Raw genomic sequence first — 19,416 nt, 5'->3', positions numbered from 1 at the left:
GTGTGAATTTTTATGTTAAAATGCTTGTATCTGAATGTAAATTGGTTTACTTACAGAATATTCTTCTATAGGCTATTCATAGAAAACTCTGTTTGCTTAAACACCCATTTGCTACACTTGAAAGGTCTGATGGCTGATCCTGCAGAAAGATTTTGGTAGCTCTTACTATCTGATTTCTAATTTAATTTATACTGTATTGCTACAAAGAAAAGGAATTTACTCCAGTTTAAATCCTTATGTATTTGCTGAAGGCACTTAAGGTTAGAAAATCACATTTTTGCAAAGGTTAATTGGTACTTTATAAAGAAGCTACTTTGACTTAGGAAACAAATGATAAAATATTAGGAATCTTTTAGCTCCCTCTGCTGCCCTAAACCCTTGACTAAGCTGCCTTCTGAAGTCTGTCAAAGACACCAAGCAACGAGGGCAGCCCATTAATCCCTTTTTAAGAAACACTTGGCATATTAAGTATGCCCAGAACTAAGATCAGTACACAGGAAGAAAGCTCTCTAAAGTACTATTTGATTTACCATTGCCTGTGCATTTTATTATTTCCTTTCTTTTTTCTCCAGTATCTGTTGCAAGTGAGACAAGGAAGAACATGTTTGAATTTGGATGGCAGTTAAGAAAACTGGTAGCTCTTGTTCTCCAAAGAATTTGACATCTGCAATTCCCACTCACCTAAGAAAGAGCTGAGGGCACTCACTGCCTGGAAACATTTATTCCTCCTTCCTCTTATTTACAGATCAACTTACATGGTACAGACCAGCTTTAGTAAAAAATTCTTTTTGAAACTCAGGGAAAGCCCAGACCTTGACAAAGTAGGCCATGTTCTTATTAATATGCAGAAAACTTAATTACCTCATGCACAACCGCAAGGGGTTAAATCACAGTTTACACAAACCAGATAGGATCCATCAATGGTCACGAAAAAACACTTGGTATTTGTCACTCCAGTACTTCCCACTTGTTGAGAAGCCAAGCTATTACACACACAAGAAAAAGAAATCAGGAAAGTGAATGCATTTTTCTTCTAATTAAGTTACTCTTCTTTACAAGATTTCTCTATCAATTTGGGAAGACAACCAAATTCAATCCAAAGCTGGTTTTTCCCCTCTGCATTCTCCTGGAACCATCAACATACTCCACATCAACTATGAACTGAAGATGCATCTTATTAAATCTCAAGCAGAAAAAAGGAGCTCTAAAAACACAGATGTTTCCTTATAGGGAAAGAAAGCCCAGGCCACATCCTTGAAAAGAAACTATTAATTTATCGTGCACTTTTACTGTCCTTCAAAGTGCATCACACTTGGGTATTTGCCAGTAATCAAACCTTCCCAAAGAAAGGCTGCCCTTCATAAAAGCAAAGATGACAGATTTTATCTGAAATTTCAGAAATTCATCCCATTAATATGCACTTTCTTTTCCAATTTACAATCCCGGCCAATTCTTCATTTCTTAGGTAATAAAAGCATCACTGTTAAAATAGCTAACATACATTCCAAGTTTTCTTCTGGGTACTTTTTAAAAAGATGAAGAAACATGCATACAAAGAATAACATTAATACAAAAAGGAAAAAAAAATAGGAAATGATTGAGCATTCTGAATGCCAAGATGCTTTTAGCTTCATCAAAACCAGAAGGAAAAAAAACCCAACATCTGTCTGGGGACAGACAGGGTCTTCACAGACTTGTACTTGGCACATGTTGCAGTCTTTGCTGTGTAAATATCACATGAGGTGCTCTGGGGAGAAATTCCTGGTTTCAAGCAATTACCTAATTGGGAAAGTCACTCTCAATTTTCCAGTTCCATTTCCAGCATTGTGCTGTACTTTAATCCCTAATACCTGTGCAAACAAGCAAGAAGAAATGAGAGAAGCTCCTTTCTTCCTCCCGCAGTGCTCCCTAAAGCTTGGATACCCACCAAAGGCAGTGGATAATAAATATACAGTGCTCAGGCAGCCAAAGTAATGTATTTAAAAATCATTCACAGTGTTCACCAAACCCGTTCACAGACAATTCAGACATTCCCCCTGCATGCATCACCTTCTGTTCCTTCCTGCTTCATCTATTAGCACCCAGCAAATGCAACAGAGGTCAGACATCCCAAGGTAACTGCCAAGCAATGGTCAGTAAAACATACACACATTTAATTAAAGATTTCTAGAATATAAGCAAATAAACAGCATTGTTTACAGTTTGTTACAATATAAAGCACAATAATACCTTAATTAGAGATAACAACTTTTCAAAATGCCAAAAACATTTTGAATTTTCCAAATTACCCACAAAATGAACACATTTTATTTTTGCACTGTGACACTTCCAACTGTTCTGCCAAATGTATACTACTATAATTATGCTTTGCAATCACCAGCCTCACCGGAGAGGGGGACAAAGAACAATATAATCAGTAACTAATTAATCCTTCACATGTCTTGATACCATTTATCTCCAAGGGAAGAATCCGAAATGTTATTTTACAAATTGTGAAGTGAGTTGAATATTAGCATCTCAGAGTGCCTCGAATCATGTCCTTATGCCTAAGCATAATTCACAGTTACTGTGAATTGTTGAGTTACATTGTGAATGAATGAGTTACTGTGAAAGTTAGAAACCAGAATTTAATACCTGGCTTTTTTAAAGGATAAAGTCTTCAATAGCAAAACATTGAAATGTGCACAAAAAATATAATTGCAAACAGCTTCAGGATTAAAAGCAAATATTCAATTTCATATTTAAGCAATCATCAAAGGGAATCATAGGTACCTCAGTGACAAAATCACTCAGCTGCATTAAGCTACATTATGTTCAAGAATTCATGAAAAAATACATAGTGCAGTTAGTAAGTTATTACAGCTTATTTTTAAGTGAACTTGCAATAGAAATAAAGTGCATCTTTAAAATATTCTCTTCTAAGGAAAAGTTCAAGAGAAGAAAGCAATGCACAAACTGATGAACAGAAAAGCTGACCAAGAAGATAAACCACCTTTAATAGCTCTACAGCTCATTACATTCCCTGAGCTTTGTAAAACATCATACATATTTCTAAATTATAAAATATTTAGGTTGTGTTATGAAAGGCACATATATCAGAAAACAATTCTGGAAGAATAATTTTTAAACCTGAACAGGACCATATGTAGAAAAAAAGCCATTATAAAACAAATGTATATAATCCCCCTTAGTTTTTATCCCTTTTGATGCTATTTTGAAATTATCAGACAGGGAAATGTGTTTACAAGCCTCAAAGAACATTTGAACATATAGACACGCAAGAGCAGAACACAGTTCCAACCCTTGGGAGACAAATTGGGTTCCCATAGCCATAAAATTTCAAGCATATATCCATATCTGTTGTTTTATCTCCTCCCTTCCTGATCATCTTCTGCTAGCCTTCCCACTCTATTTTCCCAACCTGGCTATTTGGTAAATGGGATTAAGGAAGCAGAGAGGTGGCTAAAAAACCCCTTATTTTCCTACATTACTTTTCAAGTGGATCGATGCCCTCCACTGCATGGCCACACAGATTTTGCCATAGGATGGATGCAGTGAATTGTGCAGGGCAGTGACAAACAAACCAGACAAAAGGCACTGATTAAACAGCATCACTGGATGTGAGCACAAAGCCTGGGGGAAGCCACTGCTATTTCAGTCACAGTGGCTGCTGGTCTGTCACCTCTATCCCTGGTAATATTCCTTCCCACGTCATCACAGACTTTCTGCCTCTTACGTTGTTCTGTTGCTCAATATAATAAGTCTGTAAGGAGGCTGAAGTTGCACTGAGTGGGCTGAGCTGCTCTAACTGCTGGCTGCCATCAAAAGGGACAGGTTTGTCATTCTTCTTCACAACTTGTCAATTCAGCTGACTAACAGAGGCAAAAAAAAAAAAATTATATTATTTCATTTTTTATTGAAGAGCTGGATACAGAAACTCTAGGATGGGAAGCTGAGACTGGGAGCAGAGAAGAGGAGCCTGCACACTCCCAGGTCAGTTCTAGAGACACACAGAAAGTGGGGCAGCCTTCCCAATTTCATCATCCTCTGCAGTCAGTTCCCCATTTCTCGGAGCAGGGATCAGTCTCCAGCGAGCAGGATCAACTAGCCACTTGACCAGGCAGTCTAGGTGGGACACAGTAACATTCTGGACCTGGCAACCATGGGTGGGCTTGGTCAGTTTTAGAAGACTGACAAGGAGATTAATCACCCACACCAAATGTGGAGCTGCATCCTTTGATATTTGGATGAAATGTCCCTTTCTCTGGCTACATTAGGCTAAACAGTCCCAGCAACCCCACTGAGCTTTTCCAACTGCCCCTTCCATGCAACTGCTTTGTCAGCTGAACAGTGACTTGGACTGAGGAATTTACCTAAATGGAAAATATGCCAACAAGAGGTTTTCATAGGAGTCAACTTCTTAATGTAGCTCATGGTAGAGTCACACTCACATTGGCACAAAAAAGGGGTAAAAATCCACTGCCAGGGACTCCTCACACAACACAGCTGCTGGGAAAGGGTCTCAAGACCAGCATGTGGAGGAGGCAAAGGTTTTACCTCCAGTTCACAGCATTTAATATGTTGCAGAGACCATGTGCCCACCAGTCTGTACACTGTCTCCCATCATGTCAAAAAGAAATTAATTATTCCCTTGCCTTTTAGTGAGAAACTAACATTTTAATATAAAAATTAATTTAGTCCAGACCATTCATGTATATTCTTAAAAACAGTACAACTTATCCCTTGACCTATTTTCATACAAGCTCTAAATAGCGTATTCCTGCTATTCTCTTTTGGAGAGAATAGCAGGAATACGCAATTCATCATGTGTGACCTAACATAAAAGGACATACTGAAATGATTACAACTCCTTTCACTAGAATTCATGCTATTTTTATTAATACTTATTTAACATTTGGGGGGTCTCCTGCAATTTTTGTTTTGTTTTCATCTGACTTTTTACTTCCTTTCAAGGATCAGATACAAGCTGTTAAACCAATCTACATGAAGCAAGACTGTAGAGAAAGAGCCCTGAGAGCACTATGTGGTCATCTTGCCCTTCTGCAATTGTTGTTTTATATAAATCTACAATCATTTACAGTATTTGGGTACAATGTTGTAAAATGCTAAGGTGAAAACCAACTCAACTGTATAATACGTCATAGACTAGTTTCTTTTATTTGTCTAGATCCATTTCCACCCAAAAACCAGCATTTTTGCACATTCAATTTTATCTCAACAGGAACTAAAACTCAATTAAAAATCCACTGAATGAATGACCAAAAGAAAATACCAGTATTCCACAAAACTAAGACAGTTAACATTAGAAACTGAAATGTCTAACCTTCAAATATGCGATCCAGACGTTGCCGCTTCACTTTGTGTTTGTCCATCAGAGACATCAAAGTGGAAGCTCAAAGAACGTCCCCACACAGCTTGGTGATGCTCTTCTTACACCAGCCACCAGGTAGAAATGCTGGGTCTTTTATAAGCTTATTTCTACCTGTGAACAGAAAGATAAACTTTAAAATACATCATTTTTGGCACCTTTGCCCAGATGATCAGAAATTATCTGTATGTAATCAAAAGAATTTTTAAAACCCCACAAAGTTCTTAAATATTTTTATTTTTATACCAGTTTATTAGGTAAACTGGTATTTATTTCACAGCAAACTGTCTTCTAAGGACAGAGATACACAGCACATGGCACAGCTCGGACCAGCCAGTCTGGAAATGTTCCAGGACAGCTGCTGCTCTCTGCCTTTTCACTGGCAAACACTTTTCTGCCCTTCCACTCAACAAACCACGAACTCGTGCAGGCACCTTGGGCAGGCACAGGTCCATATTCCTATAAATTGACAGAAACATGTTCGCCTGAGATGAAACTGGAAAGCCACAACTTTGCACCACAAAGCTCACAGTGAGAGAAAATACTCCTTTCACTACTAACTTTCAGGTTCTTGATGATAACATAATTCAGGGTTTCAGCTTGGAAGTTGAAGGAAACCAAGTCAAGAGGCACAGGCACGGGGAAGCACATCCCGGTGACAACAGAGAATGCCAACATCTCTATCAAGTAAATGGCATTTGGAGCAGGTTATGCATGACTAGGCAAAGCTCTTTGGCAGCAGATACAGCCAGGCACTTTTCAGATACCGTGGAGCTGGGCAAGGCAGCATAAAGGCATTGCAACAAGCAGGCTGCATTTAAAGCCAAACCACTGAGAAGTGGGAAGGGGGGATGGGGAGAGAGAAGGAAAAATCCCTCAATGAGAACCTAATCATAGCAGTAGAATATAAAATGCATGTAAGCAAGTGGATGTGGTAAAACTACAGATACAGATGCTCTAAAAAGAATAATCAGAGCACCACTTTTATTCACCTTTCAATATCTGAGTAGACTTTGAGAAACAAACACAGAGCACACTGTAGTACAAGCACTGTGCACACTGAAATGAGCCAAATAATCAACCTCCCTGTTTCTTTTTATTCCCGCCTAGCAGCTTTCAACATCAGTGGATAGGATTAAATGGCCTTACAAGTGACTGAACCTAGAAATCTGCTTGTTTCTTTCGAGAGGCTGAACTGCACTAAAACATAAACACATTTCATTAACATATCATCAAGATTCATGAACTCCAAGTGAAATTATAAAGAAAAATATTTTGAGTATGAAGAACTGCACATGTGCATTTAAACTAAGTATCTTTACCACTACTGCCCTGCTTGGTGCATTTGGACTTTTAGTAAAGTTCCTTTTTGTGCTTTTTTTTAAAATTAAAACGAAGTTAATATGCAACATTCATCATGCTTTTAACCCTTCATTCACTTCATCATCCTCTTGACTTCCCCTCCACACCTCTTTATCCTCAAACACAAGATTCTTCTGCTGTTTTGCACAGTGTGTGACTCCAGCTGAATGTAACATCACATCATGAAGGGGAGAAGAAAAATTTATGAGGAATGTAGAATCCCATTTTTTTTTTCTTTTAAAAAACAAAGACTGTTGCCATTTTAGAAATTCACTTTTACCTTTCTCAAAATTGGTATTCTTCCAAAACACAATGTTCTTCAATACTGAACATGGCTGTGCTATAAGACTGCACAAGCATTACATCAAATCTAACATGCATTTTATAACCTTAAAAGCCAACTATGTAAGTATAGAACTACATAACCACCAGCCTTGGCTTAAGCCAACACCCCAAACCTGTGCACAGAATCTGTCTTAAACTAGTCATTAATTTATTTGCTTATCATTCCTGTTTTATAACCTACTTCCTTCAATTACCACATAGAAAGATCTAAAACATAAAAACCAAACCAGAATATAATGAACATTTTAAACACTAGTCTTGGTTTAAATTTGTATAGCTTATTTAATTTCCCATCTTGTAGAAACATACAGGCCTGCTGGCCTCCTTGCGCTGTTTTGTTTATTCATTCAGCAAAAGATTTTTCCACTGTAGTCACTCTGCATACAAAGCTGGATGACAGCTGTGAAGAACAGACCATCTGTAACTATTGACCTAGCACTGAAAGTGTCACCAGATGTTTTCTATCTGTCTACAGTGGCTTCAAAGTGTACCATATAAATCATGGAATTTTTTTTTGCTTTCAAGCATTGTTTTAACGTTATTTTATTGATAGCAAGTTGTCATAAGTTTAAAAAATAATTGAGAAAAAATAAATTAACATGTTAACACCATTCTAAGTTGAACTCTCATACAGTTTTATTACACATCGTGTTCCGACAGAAAGAGCAGATGATGATATGGGAAGCGCTTCCCAGCAAAACAAAAGCCTTGTAATTGTGCAAGTGTTAGTTACTGCAATTGCTAAACCACAACATGAATAATTGTATTTGAGAAATTCATTAAAAACACAAGCACAGTGCCTGATGATCTACAAACCTGAACACCAAATACCAAACAGTATTTAAGACCAGGCTCCTGTAGTTCAATATTTTAAGATTAAGTGAGAATCCAATTTAAGAACATATAGTGCCTATTATATGTCAAATAGTATCTACAAAGTCATCTGAGATACCAACAATGCACAGAACCCTTTTGAGCACTTTATGCATTTTAGATAAAAAGATACACTGTTGCAAACAATATTAGAGTTTTTCCTTCAGTTAAGCATATGATTCCAGTATATTTTTAAAGAGAATATGTCTCTGGGTATTGCTGGAACATTTAACTCTTTCTTAAGAAAGGAAGAGCTTTACTCTGAGATTTCAAGAAAAAAGGAAAAGTGATTCTCCAACATATTTCCAGCAGAGAGAGAAAATCCTACATCCCAATACAGAAATGATAAACAAGTAAATCAATTTTGAATTCAATTTTAAAATTAGATAATACTGGTAATGAATAAAGGACAAACATTAGCTGCGAGTGAGAAGATTTGAAGGAAGGCCCATTCAAAAACCATGACTTTTACATAGAAAGAGGATGAAAAGGAAGCAAACTAAGAAATTAATTTTTTTCAGAGAGCGAAACAGTGGGCTCATTATACACACCCTGTGTATGTGTGGGTTGTGACAAATTCCACAAGACTAGGGCCTGGACCATTTCCTTCGCATCAGTCTAATCAGGGAGTGAGGCATAGACCAGGCAGTTTCAGCTAGATCTGAACAGAAGAACTGCACCACCTCAGATTGGTTACCTCACTCCCAAAGACATCCAGAGTACAAACTCTCCTGGGCACAGACTTTCACCCACAGGCTATGAAGTGCAGAAGGTTGATTTCTACCTTTGTCCCACTGTCAGCTGCAGGCAGAGATTTGTAGGCCACCCCAAATCACAAGATGAAGCATGAGAAATCCAAAACAGAAATTAAATTCACAGAACAGACAGGTCATTAGAGGATAAGGCCATGAAGGTCTGTGTTACCCTTGGGCATCTCAACCTTCACTTAACTCAGCCATTCCTGCTTGTACTCCTTTGTCTGACACTACAGTGAATGATTCAAATATTTTTCCTTTTTACTAATAACGATCAAAAAGTATAATGTAATGCTATCACAATAAACACTCTAAGTTTACTTTCCAAATTCCAGTGTTGTCAGTTTTGATGATCAAAAATTGGATAAATTTCCAAGACAAGCCAGACTAACACTTTGCTTCTCCTTCCTTCCCATCCAAACTGATAACATATCTCTTTTCCATCACACCTCATGAGCCCTGAAGTGGCCATTCTGTACAGCCCTGGAAGCAATAAGTAAATATAATGAAAGTGTTTTTCCTCATGTCAGAAACACTTTAATTTTCCTAAATAATTATGCATTTTGTTTTGCAGTAACTGTTTGTTTCACTTAGTAAGCAAATTATTTAGTCCAACCCTCCTGCCATGGGCAGGGACAACTTCCACTAGACCAGGTTGTTCAAACCCCATCCAACATGGCCTTGAGACAATAAGGAAGTCTCCACACTTCTCTAGGTAATTGTTCCAGTGTCTCATCACCCTCACAATGAAAAAATCTTTATATTGAAGTCAACCATACCTCAACGTCATTACTAAGAAATGGAAATGTAGCTAAATTTCAAAATATTTCTGTAGTACGAAACAAGTATCTTGTGTTTGGCAAAAGAGAGGATTTAATTGTGTTGATGAAGAGACAAAAGTAAAATGACATAAGAGAAGTTTCTTTTATTTGAACATTAACTTAAAGATGCATTTCCTCAGTAAAGCAGTCAACTTTCTGAGGCTATGGCAAGAAATGGGCTCTAACTCTGTAAAAAGAAAAAATAAAGTTTATGATGTAAGAAAGAAACACCCTACTTTAAAAAGCTCTACAATTTGTAGCTGGACCCTTCTAATGTCAGTAGCAGCAGTATCAGTTCTGTATAAAACAGAAATTTTGGATCAGGGGACTGGTGTTTCATAATGGAAGTTAAGTAATGCTGACATCTTGTAATTATATAGTGTACTACACCTAAACATGGAATATAAGGAGAAATATCTGAATTGTTTTCCTTCCTATATTCTGTTTATAAAAGTATTAACAGTACTTATCCATTGGTGTTTGAAAACTTTTCAATTAAAGATATGGAAGAACCTCAAACAGGAGGATGAGAAAAAGAAGATAAAGACTTTTGTTTGGGTATTTCTTCAAAATGCAGCAGGGACTGCTACAACAACACTGGAACATCCTCTTTGGAAATTCAGCAGGACAGCTTTTCTTCTTACATCCTTTCCTGAAGATCCTGTGACTTATGCTGAAAACTTCTGCAGTATGAAACCATCACTGTGCTCAAAAATATTCCTGCAAAGGTTTAAGCTACACTTAAAAATAAGTATGGCACATTGAGCAGAACAAAAAGAGATTAATTGCCAGAAGAAAAAGTATATGTCAGCCTTTTTGTGCAAAAATTGAAGTTATTCCATCTTGTCTTACGAAATCTAATACTGAATTAAGAAGGAAATATATAATTATATTTGCCTGTCACACAATTTATCTTGGCATTAAGTATGGCTAAGCCACTTTGCCTTACCATTAGATGTCAGTACAGTCTAAGAGAAACTGTACAGGGAGCTTCAAGATCGATAAATTGATCACAAAAACAAAGCCATTAGACAATTAGACACCAAAACACACGTTAGCTATTCAGAAAAGGACTAAAACCCCAAACATTCTAATGGCATTACCTAAATCTAAGGTGAATCTGTCTCAAAAAGATGGAGGACTAGAAAAAGTGCCTGAACAGGCAATAACCATGGTCCAAAGCATGAAATAGCTTGCTGAAAAACTCCCCCAGCCTGAAGACAGTATGACTGAATAGAATTCAACAAAGGCATATAAAATACACTCCAGGTCTCAACTCAATGTCTGGGGAACACACAGTGAAATAGCAAGTCAGAATATTAAAAACAACAGGAAGCTCTGTCATGGAGTATGTAATTCAATTGTAACATCTGGAGTCACAGGTATAGTGGATGCCAAAACCTTAAGTGGTTCTTAAAAGAGATAAGACAAGCTTATGGAAAACACATCAGTGGCCACTGGTAACAGCCACAACACCAACCCAGGTCAGAAATCCATAAGCTGGTAAATGCCAAAGGCAGGGAAAATGTCAGCACATGCTTTGTTCTCACAGTCAGCAATGACTGCACTGTGTTCCACTGACCAAATGTCTGTTTAGTTCAGCATCCAGCACTTGCCAAGAAACGAGGTGCTGCATTAAAAGGGCAAGAGCAGAACAGGATAATTGCTTCAAGCACAAACCAGTGGCCACTTCTGGAGCCAGCACATGGATGAGATGGAGCTGCAGCACCTTCCAATACATGGGCACCCTTACATTCTCAGGAAATACAGAGATAAGCTGTAAAGGGATTGCTCCTGCCAAAGTGAGGTTTACAGCCCACAGGGATGCACAAAAAACATCCTAAGTGCAAAATAAAACTGAAGTAAGTTATTAGCTATTAGTACTATGAACGAGTTAGTACTAACATACACTCAAAAGATACTGCTGGAATCATCAAGCTGACCATCTCTCCAATGTAAAACCTAAGAGACATCTAGAAAATGATCATAATTAAAAAACTGACAGTGCCACAGACACCACCCTAGCACATAGAAAGCTCTTCCACCAGTCGATGTCCTTTATTACTGGCTGGTTTTGCTTGTCAGTTTGGCTTAAACATCCAGTGATTAGATTTTTATTGCAGCTTTGCCTGGTGGAAAAACTCCCTCATGTTCTTTGCACAGGTACCTCTTAGGTATCACCAAGCCATCCTTTGATCTACTTGCAGAAGAGACCAAGCTCCTTGATACTCTCCTAGGACATCATATTTCTGATCATAAATTGTGTCAAACTTTAAATTCAAGAGGAAGTCTCTAAAATACTGGTTGGTGAGTACTAAAACAAGACAAAGCCTTGTAACTGCAGGAGCAGTTACATCAATATCCAAAGCAGAAGAACTTTTACCACTCTCTTTCACAGTCCTTGAATACATTCAGGGACCACATCTGACATTAAAAGACTTGGTACTCACTCCAGCAGTTTCTTCATCACCTGTGCAAAGCCAGTTCTTACTAGGATGGGGTTCTCTGCTCCAGGAATACAGCCAACAGTCTCCCCTTCTGTATTTATGACCCAAAATTTGAACACAATTTCACAGAATCACAGAATCGTCCAGGTTGGAAGGGAACTTCAGTATCATCAGCATTTTTTCTCTATTTATGAGTGAAGGTGTTTATTCCTGTTGATAAAAATGTTCAAAATAAGGCCAAGAACACTCTTTATCAGCACACCACTAAAACCAAGGCTTATGAGCTTTTGACATATTGTCCACTATTTTTTAATGCTATGAATTCCCTTTTGGACTATTCTTTCTTTTTAATTACTTTAGTACCAAATAAAATGCCTTCCAAAATTTAGTGTAATAATTTGATAATCATAAACCCTTATTTTTATGACACAGGACTGTAAAATGGCCTTTTTGACAAGGAATATGGTGAAAACAGTAGAAGAGGTTGAAGAAGTAATTCTGTCATTACAAGCTTATTATGAGGTATTTGTCTTCACCATAAGGGGTTTTTTCCCAGAGCTTTTTTTTTTTTTTTTTTCCTCTTAGCAACATTCTCTCTCAATTATACATCTGTCCACAAGCCAAAAATTACTCACTGCTGAAAATGAATTACTGCAGATGTGTATGACTACAGACAGATGGGAAGCATCTCTGCTATCCCAGATTTCTAGGTCACGAACAAAACTTCATTGAATAACTCAAGCTATTAGAAAATTATTAAAAACTGGTGACCTAAGACATACATTTTTAAGTAAAATTGAACTGATTTCTTTAGTGTCAGAAAACACTCATTAAGTGGATCATACTGAAGCTATGATTCTCATCAAACAGTATCTCTAAAAACTTCCATTCCAGGTATTCAGCACAAGCTTCTTCAGGAAGACCAACAATGTAACAATCCTCAGTCTTAGTCATGAACAGATTTAAAGGAAGGAAAATGAACAAACTGGTGTGGTCTAACATCATGAACCTGATTCACTCACATACTGAATTCCTGGCTTTGCCTCTTACTCTCCTGACCTGAGGAACTGAACCTGATGGGTACATCCTTCACCCACAGCTGCTTTGGTTTGTAAAGCAACACACATCCAGTGCCCAGAGATCCGTCACAACTACTGCTTTACAAAGTACTTCGGAACTTCCAAATAAAAACCATCCAGAAATGTCAAATAAGTCAGTTGTTAGATCAGTGTTAATCACTTCTGCATTTTTCAAAGTCTGAAAAGAAAGAACATTAGACTGAAAGAAGATCAATCTCCATTCATGGTTTTTTTTCTGAACAGGCAGAAGAGCTGGAAGCCTTCCTCCTTTTTGGAGATTTGGATAGAAGAGCCAGGAATTGTGTAAATGAATGAAATACAATCTCAGGGACTTTGAGAGAACAGCAGTGAAACTGAACTGCCTCCAATTCAAAACAGAAGATTATCGCTATTTGAATCAGAAACTCAAAGGAATAATACGTATTTAATATTTTCATGCACCTGAGAAAGTATAACAGGATGCAAAGTATTAGTCAGCACACATGACAATAAAAAAGCTAATGCCTTGGTTAATGAATTCTCTAAGAAAGGAAACAATTACTGGTGCATTTCATGAATCTCTGTTGCTAGAAAGGATTCAAACCACCAAGGAGAAAAGATTACTTTTAATCTTTTATTGATTTATTGACCCTTTTTCTGTCTCCAAGAAAGACACAAACCCACATCAAAATGCTAGGCACACGGACTCCACATGTGAAACTGGTTCATCTGTCACAGATCTACTAGTAAAAATAGCCCATGGATGTCCAGAAACCTGTGCTTTACAACTTAAAACTCCTGGTTAACAAAACATACACTTGTGCAGTGGAAAAGAGAGTAGGAAAAAAACAAAGCTCTATTCTGAAAGTAAAATCACATTTAAAGAGATTTAGGTTAGAAATTTTTTTGCTGAGAGAGCTGGGGGTCTCCTGCCTGGAGAGGAGAAGGCTCCAGAGAGACCTTGGAGCACCATTCAGTACCTAAATGGGCTATAAAAGAGCTGGAGAGGGACTTTTGACAAGGCCATGGAGTGACAGGACTAAGGGGCATGGGCTTCAAACCGACAGAGGGCAGGGTTAGATTGGATACAGAAATCCTTTATTGTGAAGATGGTGAGATATTGGAATAAGTTAGCCAGAGAAGCTGTGGATGCCACATCCCTGGAAGTGTCCATGGCAAGGCTGGACAGGGCTTGGAGCAACCTGGGATAGTGGAAGGTGTCCCTGCCCATGGCCAGGCCTCTGGGCAATCTTGAAGGTCCATTTCAACTCCAAGCATTTTGTGATTCTATTGATATGTGCATCCTTGCTACTGAAAGAAAGAACGTCAAGAAAACATTTTTGAGATTGAATACTTTACTTTCCACTCAAAAAGTAAACTGAGTAATATTTAAATGTTATGATTGTGCATTATTTCTTCAATATTACTTTTAGACGTAGAAAGTACTTTCATGAAATAACTTTCTACAGATAAGGCAAATACAATTCTTGGTCACATTTTTCATTTTCCCATATTACTGCCCTAGGGCAGCAACAAATCACCACAGCAGGATCACTATCACAACACCACAAACCTTAGAATATATATTTTTTTCTTCCTATGGAAAGCTAACATTGCATCTTTTCAAGATGTCAAGATGTACAGTACTGCAGCACTAGGTTGGATACACCTGACATCCTTCAATTAAGGCATCTCTAAATCAAGCAGGTATAAATTAATTTTACAGTATTTTGTGTTAATTAGAATTCTCATTACAGATTTTAAGAAAATAAGTTTAACTGTTTCACCAATTAACTACATATACAATTTTTGCTCAGTTACTAGAAGAAAGCAAGAAGGATAAAACTAATAATTTTGCATGATTAGACTTCCAAAGACTGCTTCCAGTTATGTTCTGGCTTAAAAATGAAAATACCAAGGATAAAGTTTGCTACTATAGCTCCTACTCTTCAGACTACAGCAATTTATTCTAATCAGAATAAAAGATACCCAGTCTGGCTATTTATCTATTGCTTGCTCAGGTGTCCAGGTAAAACTAAATTTTTAGTAGTACCTGAATTAAAATATATTTTTTTAAAAATTGTACATTGCCATCTATAAATTACATGTGTTTGGGTTTGTTTTGTTGGTTTTTTTTATTAATACATTACAAATGCTGGACCATTTCTTTCTCCCACTTTATTGAGAAGACAATTCTTATCACCTAAACATACTAAAATGGTAAAGACCAGTCAGATTTACTCTGCATTTTCCATAAATCAATATTAAAAATATTATAAATTTATACATGATCATTGATAACATTTAGCAATAGCATTTTTACAATTCTTTGACATTTTTGAAATGTAATTCTACTGATACCTGGAACATAAATCCTCTGGAAGTTTGTGGAGTCAAAAGATCTAACTTTCTTTATGAGCAGGTGTAACTACATTAAAAAGGATTTTTCCAGTGTACCACTAGGTATTGAAAAAATGTCTTCCCTCTTTGCTAAGCAAAAAAAAGCAATATAAGACAAGAGACCAAACAAGTGACAAGTTCCATCTACACCCTTTATGCTTTCATTTAAGCCATCTTTGTCAAGCTTTGCACCTTTACCCACAGTCCCATCAGCCACAGCATAGTTTGGTTTGGAAGGGACCCTTAAAGTTTAGTCCAACCCTGGCCCCTCCATGATGGTCAGGGCCACCCTGGACTACACAGGGTCACCCAAAGCCTCATCCAGTGCTTCAAATGATGGAGCATCCCTGCATGCACAACCACATCAAGATGTTGCATTTTACAGATCCAAAACAGTTTGCAAGTACTATAAATAGTTGCTGTAAAAACCCCAACTATTAGAATATATATTTGTCAAAATAGAAGTTACTACTAATTCTAAAAAAATATCTACAAGTTTAGTTATCAGTTTATTTCCCACTGTGGCTCCCTCACCCCTGGACTTCTGGAAACAGCTATGCAGCCTCAAAGGCATCACTGACCATCTTCCCACAATCAACTTTCAAACAAGAGAAATTGTTTAATTAGCAGTTCTTTCCCCCACACTTTGGTGTCAGTCTCCATCTCCTGACATGACATTTCATTAAGAAATTTCCAGCCAACTACATTCCCATCTCAGTCACAGTAATACAGTGCACTTTCACACCTTGCTAAATTCTATACACAATCTTTGTTGCAATTACAGGGATTGCTTATGTAGAAGATTAATTTAAGTGGCTGGGATATTGAATCCTTTAACACAATTGAATGTGAGGAAACAAAGAATTAAAAGTACAATTAGATAGTCTCACGCATATGAAACTGGCTGACAACTGTGTTTGGTATGACATAATATATTGTAACCAACACTACTCATTTTCCAATGAGTGTTGTCTATGTTCATCATTTAAGCTCATCCACTCATTCTTTTATTCAGTTGAAAGGCAGAGGAGAGAATTAAAATCCCTGCTTAGCTAAAGGTCTGCAAAATTTGCTTTCAGATACAGATTTTGAACTAGATTTTCCTCTCTTCTGTTCACATAGTGCTGAGATGTCACTCTAGAAAAAGGATCTTGAAAACCTGGGACCTGTGCTCTTCATCTCTGCATTCAAAAGTTTAAGACCTCTCAAACATTACAGAGCAGCAGCTTGTTCAGTTTTTGATACTTCAATGCAAAACTATTTAGTCTTTGGTGAAGCAATTCTGAAGCTTGCAGAGCAGGACAAACAGACACTGAAAATCATTAGGCAGAAATCTTTCCAAGATTTCTCCATGCTCATGTCAGAATGCAGGATCCCTACATTGCATACACCAATAACCTGGCAGTGAAAGCTCAAATGCATGAAACTTTTGTTTTATCCCAAAAAAGCAACTACATTCATCACTGCATCTCAATATCTTTCTGAGAGGTAACTGATGTAACTATAAATTACCACAGTTTATACTCTCTCTCATTTCTGGGAAGAGAACTCTCTGTGCAGCTAGATATTTTTAGTTTCCTTATTTGAACATATATGCTGGTTTGTATCTGTTACAGAAGAAAGATCAAGCAAATGCACTTGGCAGCTGGTCTGGAAAGTGATAAGACCATGGAAATTAATTTCAGTCCTACACTACTCTAGGAAATAAAATTTCCAACCCATATTAACTTGAAGGTTAGTTCTTGATTATTTAGAATGCTTCTGTTACTGAAGAGGGCAGTTTTAATCAAGAAGTGTTAAACTTATAAGTTCATAACATTTTGAAAATAAGACCAAAGCTGTGAATATAATATTCCTTCAAGATCTAAGTAGAGACTACAAAAAATTTGTAAAAAGACTGTAAGTTAGACATGGACAAAATAGCTTGCATGCCTCAAGAGCTGTGTTCCTTAATTTTGGAAGAAAGCTGGAGGTCTGACATGAGAAGTAGCATTGCACATTATGTGCAGCACCCAAGCCATCACTTCACATCCTGAAACACCTTAACCCCTCATCAGGCAGATGACTATAAATGAAGAATTATTCCTTATGGAATAATCTCCTAGAGGAGATGTGGTGGTGTCAGACCGTGTCAGTATATACTGCATATGCTTCTTTAAGAAACCCATGAACCATGTGATTGTATTGATGTCCTGTCAGAGAGAAGAATGACATTTCTTGCCTATGAGAATGTCACACTGTCACAAGAATGAGAAGAGACATCCACTCACCACCCATCAGTGAGTCCCTCACAGCAGTAGCCTGTGCTGCTCTCCAAGGCACACTCTGCCACAATGTTGACTTTTTAAAAGGTCTAGATAAAAATTTACATAAAGTAGATCAACTCCTCATTGATTTCTGGTATACTATGAGCTCTCTCTTATAGTAATGCCAAATGAATTCTATTTAGCTAGAATCAGAGTACCTGGAGAAAAAACAATTTTGCAGTCTTGCATCCAGAAGGAACAACAGAAGTCTTCCATGCAAACCTCACTGTGCTACTTTTAATTACCAGTAGTCTAAATTGCTCATAACTCTTTTCTTTCAAAAGTACCACTCCAAGGGTGTTCATCAGAAGATCTGCAGGAATCACTGCACAAAATTGCTGTTGTTGGAATCTGCTTTCATTGCTGGGAAACCTTAGTATTTCATGCTTTCCTTACTTCTGGAGCATCACAATGCCTGCTGTCCTATTTTCTTTGCACTGCAGCTTCCTCACCTCCTCCTCAAGATGACTCCTGAACTCTGCATGGTATTGCTCATTCCTCCTTGATCCTTCATAGGTGTTAGCTACACTGTGAGGAAAGGAAAGCTCCTAAGCCCATCAGACTGCTTGGATTATCCTCTCAGAACTGGGTGAAACTTGGGTTCACCTTTTTAATATGGGAGCCTGTATGGAAGGGACTTGGGACCAATTGCCTCATATCCTTTCCTTCCATAGCATTAGCATCTCCACCAAAGTACTTGGAACTGTTCTGCAGCTTAATATTAGACACTGAATAGCCAGCTGATATTGTCCTGTCTTCAGACAACAAAGGACACAAACCAAAAAATCCGCTTTTCTAAACAGCAAATTCAAAACAAACTTTAAAAGAGACAATCCTGTTGTTCTCTATAAAACAAATACTAGGAAATGCTTGTTTTACTAAAAAACAAAATATTTTCCTCCACAGTCTGAAGAGAGATTGCAGCAACTTTACTAAACCATATCTGGAGTATGGTTAGAACTACAGCAATGCCAAACAAATCCTGTTAGAGATGCTCTGTCTCTAAAAGTAAGCAAGCAGGCAACAAAAAAAGTCTCTTTTCAAAAAAATTCTTAAAACAAGTAGACTTAAAGAAAAATAAAACAGTGGTCTACAACATAACTATAGCATTTTCATATGTAGAGAACCAAGAACGCAAATTACAGCTTAGGTGGTCCCATTATAAACACCATAGTATTTTATGTTTTTATTGTATACAAATGAATTTTAAACCAGATAAAATATAATAATTATGGAATCTGCATATGGGAAAAACACATGAGAACCAGGGCCCAAATAATACTTATCTTGCTTTGGTTGCTGGTATTATTTCTTCAGAAGTAGTTCAAAGACTGCCTCCAGAATATAAAGACCCTGCAACCTTTTCTTGAATGTTTGAATTATAGCTCTCCCTACACATAATTAGATTTGAAAACATAAAAGTATTTTGCTTGAATAAATAACATCAGAGTTCAAGACTTCAAGATGAGTATATTTGCAATTATATCAAAAGCAAATAAAAAATTGTTCCCTGTAAAACCAAGTCTTAAAATAGACCAAAGTACAACATGTGCCTTTGTTTTATCTGAGTGTTGCATATCTGGACTGATATTGTTAGCTTCTCTGTGTCAAGATCTAGATGAAAATTATCTGCATAAAGGGAGTAAAATGTCAAATTCTG

At 37.2% G+C, this 19,416-nt stretch overlaps 1 protein-coding gene across 2 annotated transcripts in view; it reads right to left on the bottom strand.

Annotated features, from left to right (window-relative positions):
• CTBP1 (C-terminal binding protein 1) overlaps nucleotides 1-19,416 on the bottom strand; it is a 235,257-nt gene that overhangs the window by 176,338 nt on the left and 39,503 nt on the right. For both annotated transcript variants that reach the window (XM_015624116.3, XM_015624114.3), the window contains exon 2: nucleotides 5,345-5,503. In XM_015624116.3, coding sequence (XP_015479602.1) covers nucleotides 5,345-5,402 — 58 coding nt within the window. In that variant the 5' untranslated portion in view covers nucleotides 5,403-5,503. The remainder of the gene's footprint in view (nucleotides 1-5,344; nucleotides 5,504-19,416) is intronic.

Source organism: Parus major, chromosome 4 (assembly GCF_001522545.3).
Source record: "Parus major isolate Abel chromosome 4, Parus_major1.1, whole genome shotgun sequence".
Lineage (NCBI taxonomy): Eukaryota > Metazoa > Chordata > Aves > Passeriformes > Paridae > Parus > Parus major.
The sequence above is the reverse complement of the archived record's forward strand: the minus strand, read 5'-3'. Positions and strand labels throughout refer to the sequence as shown.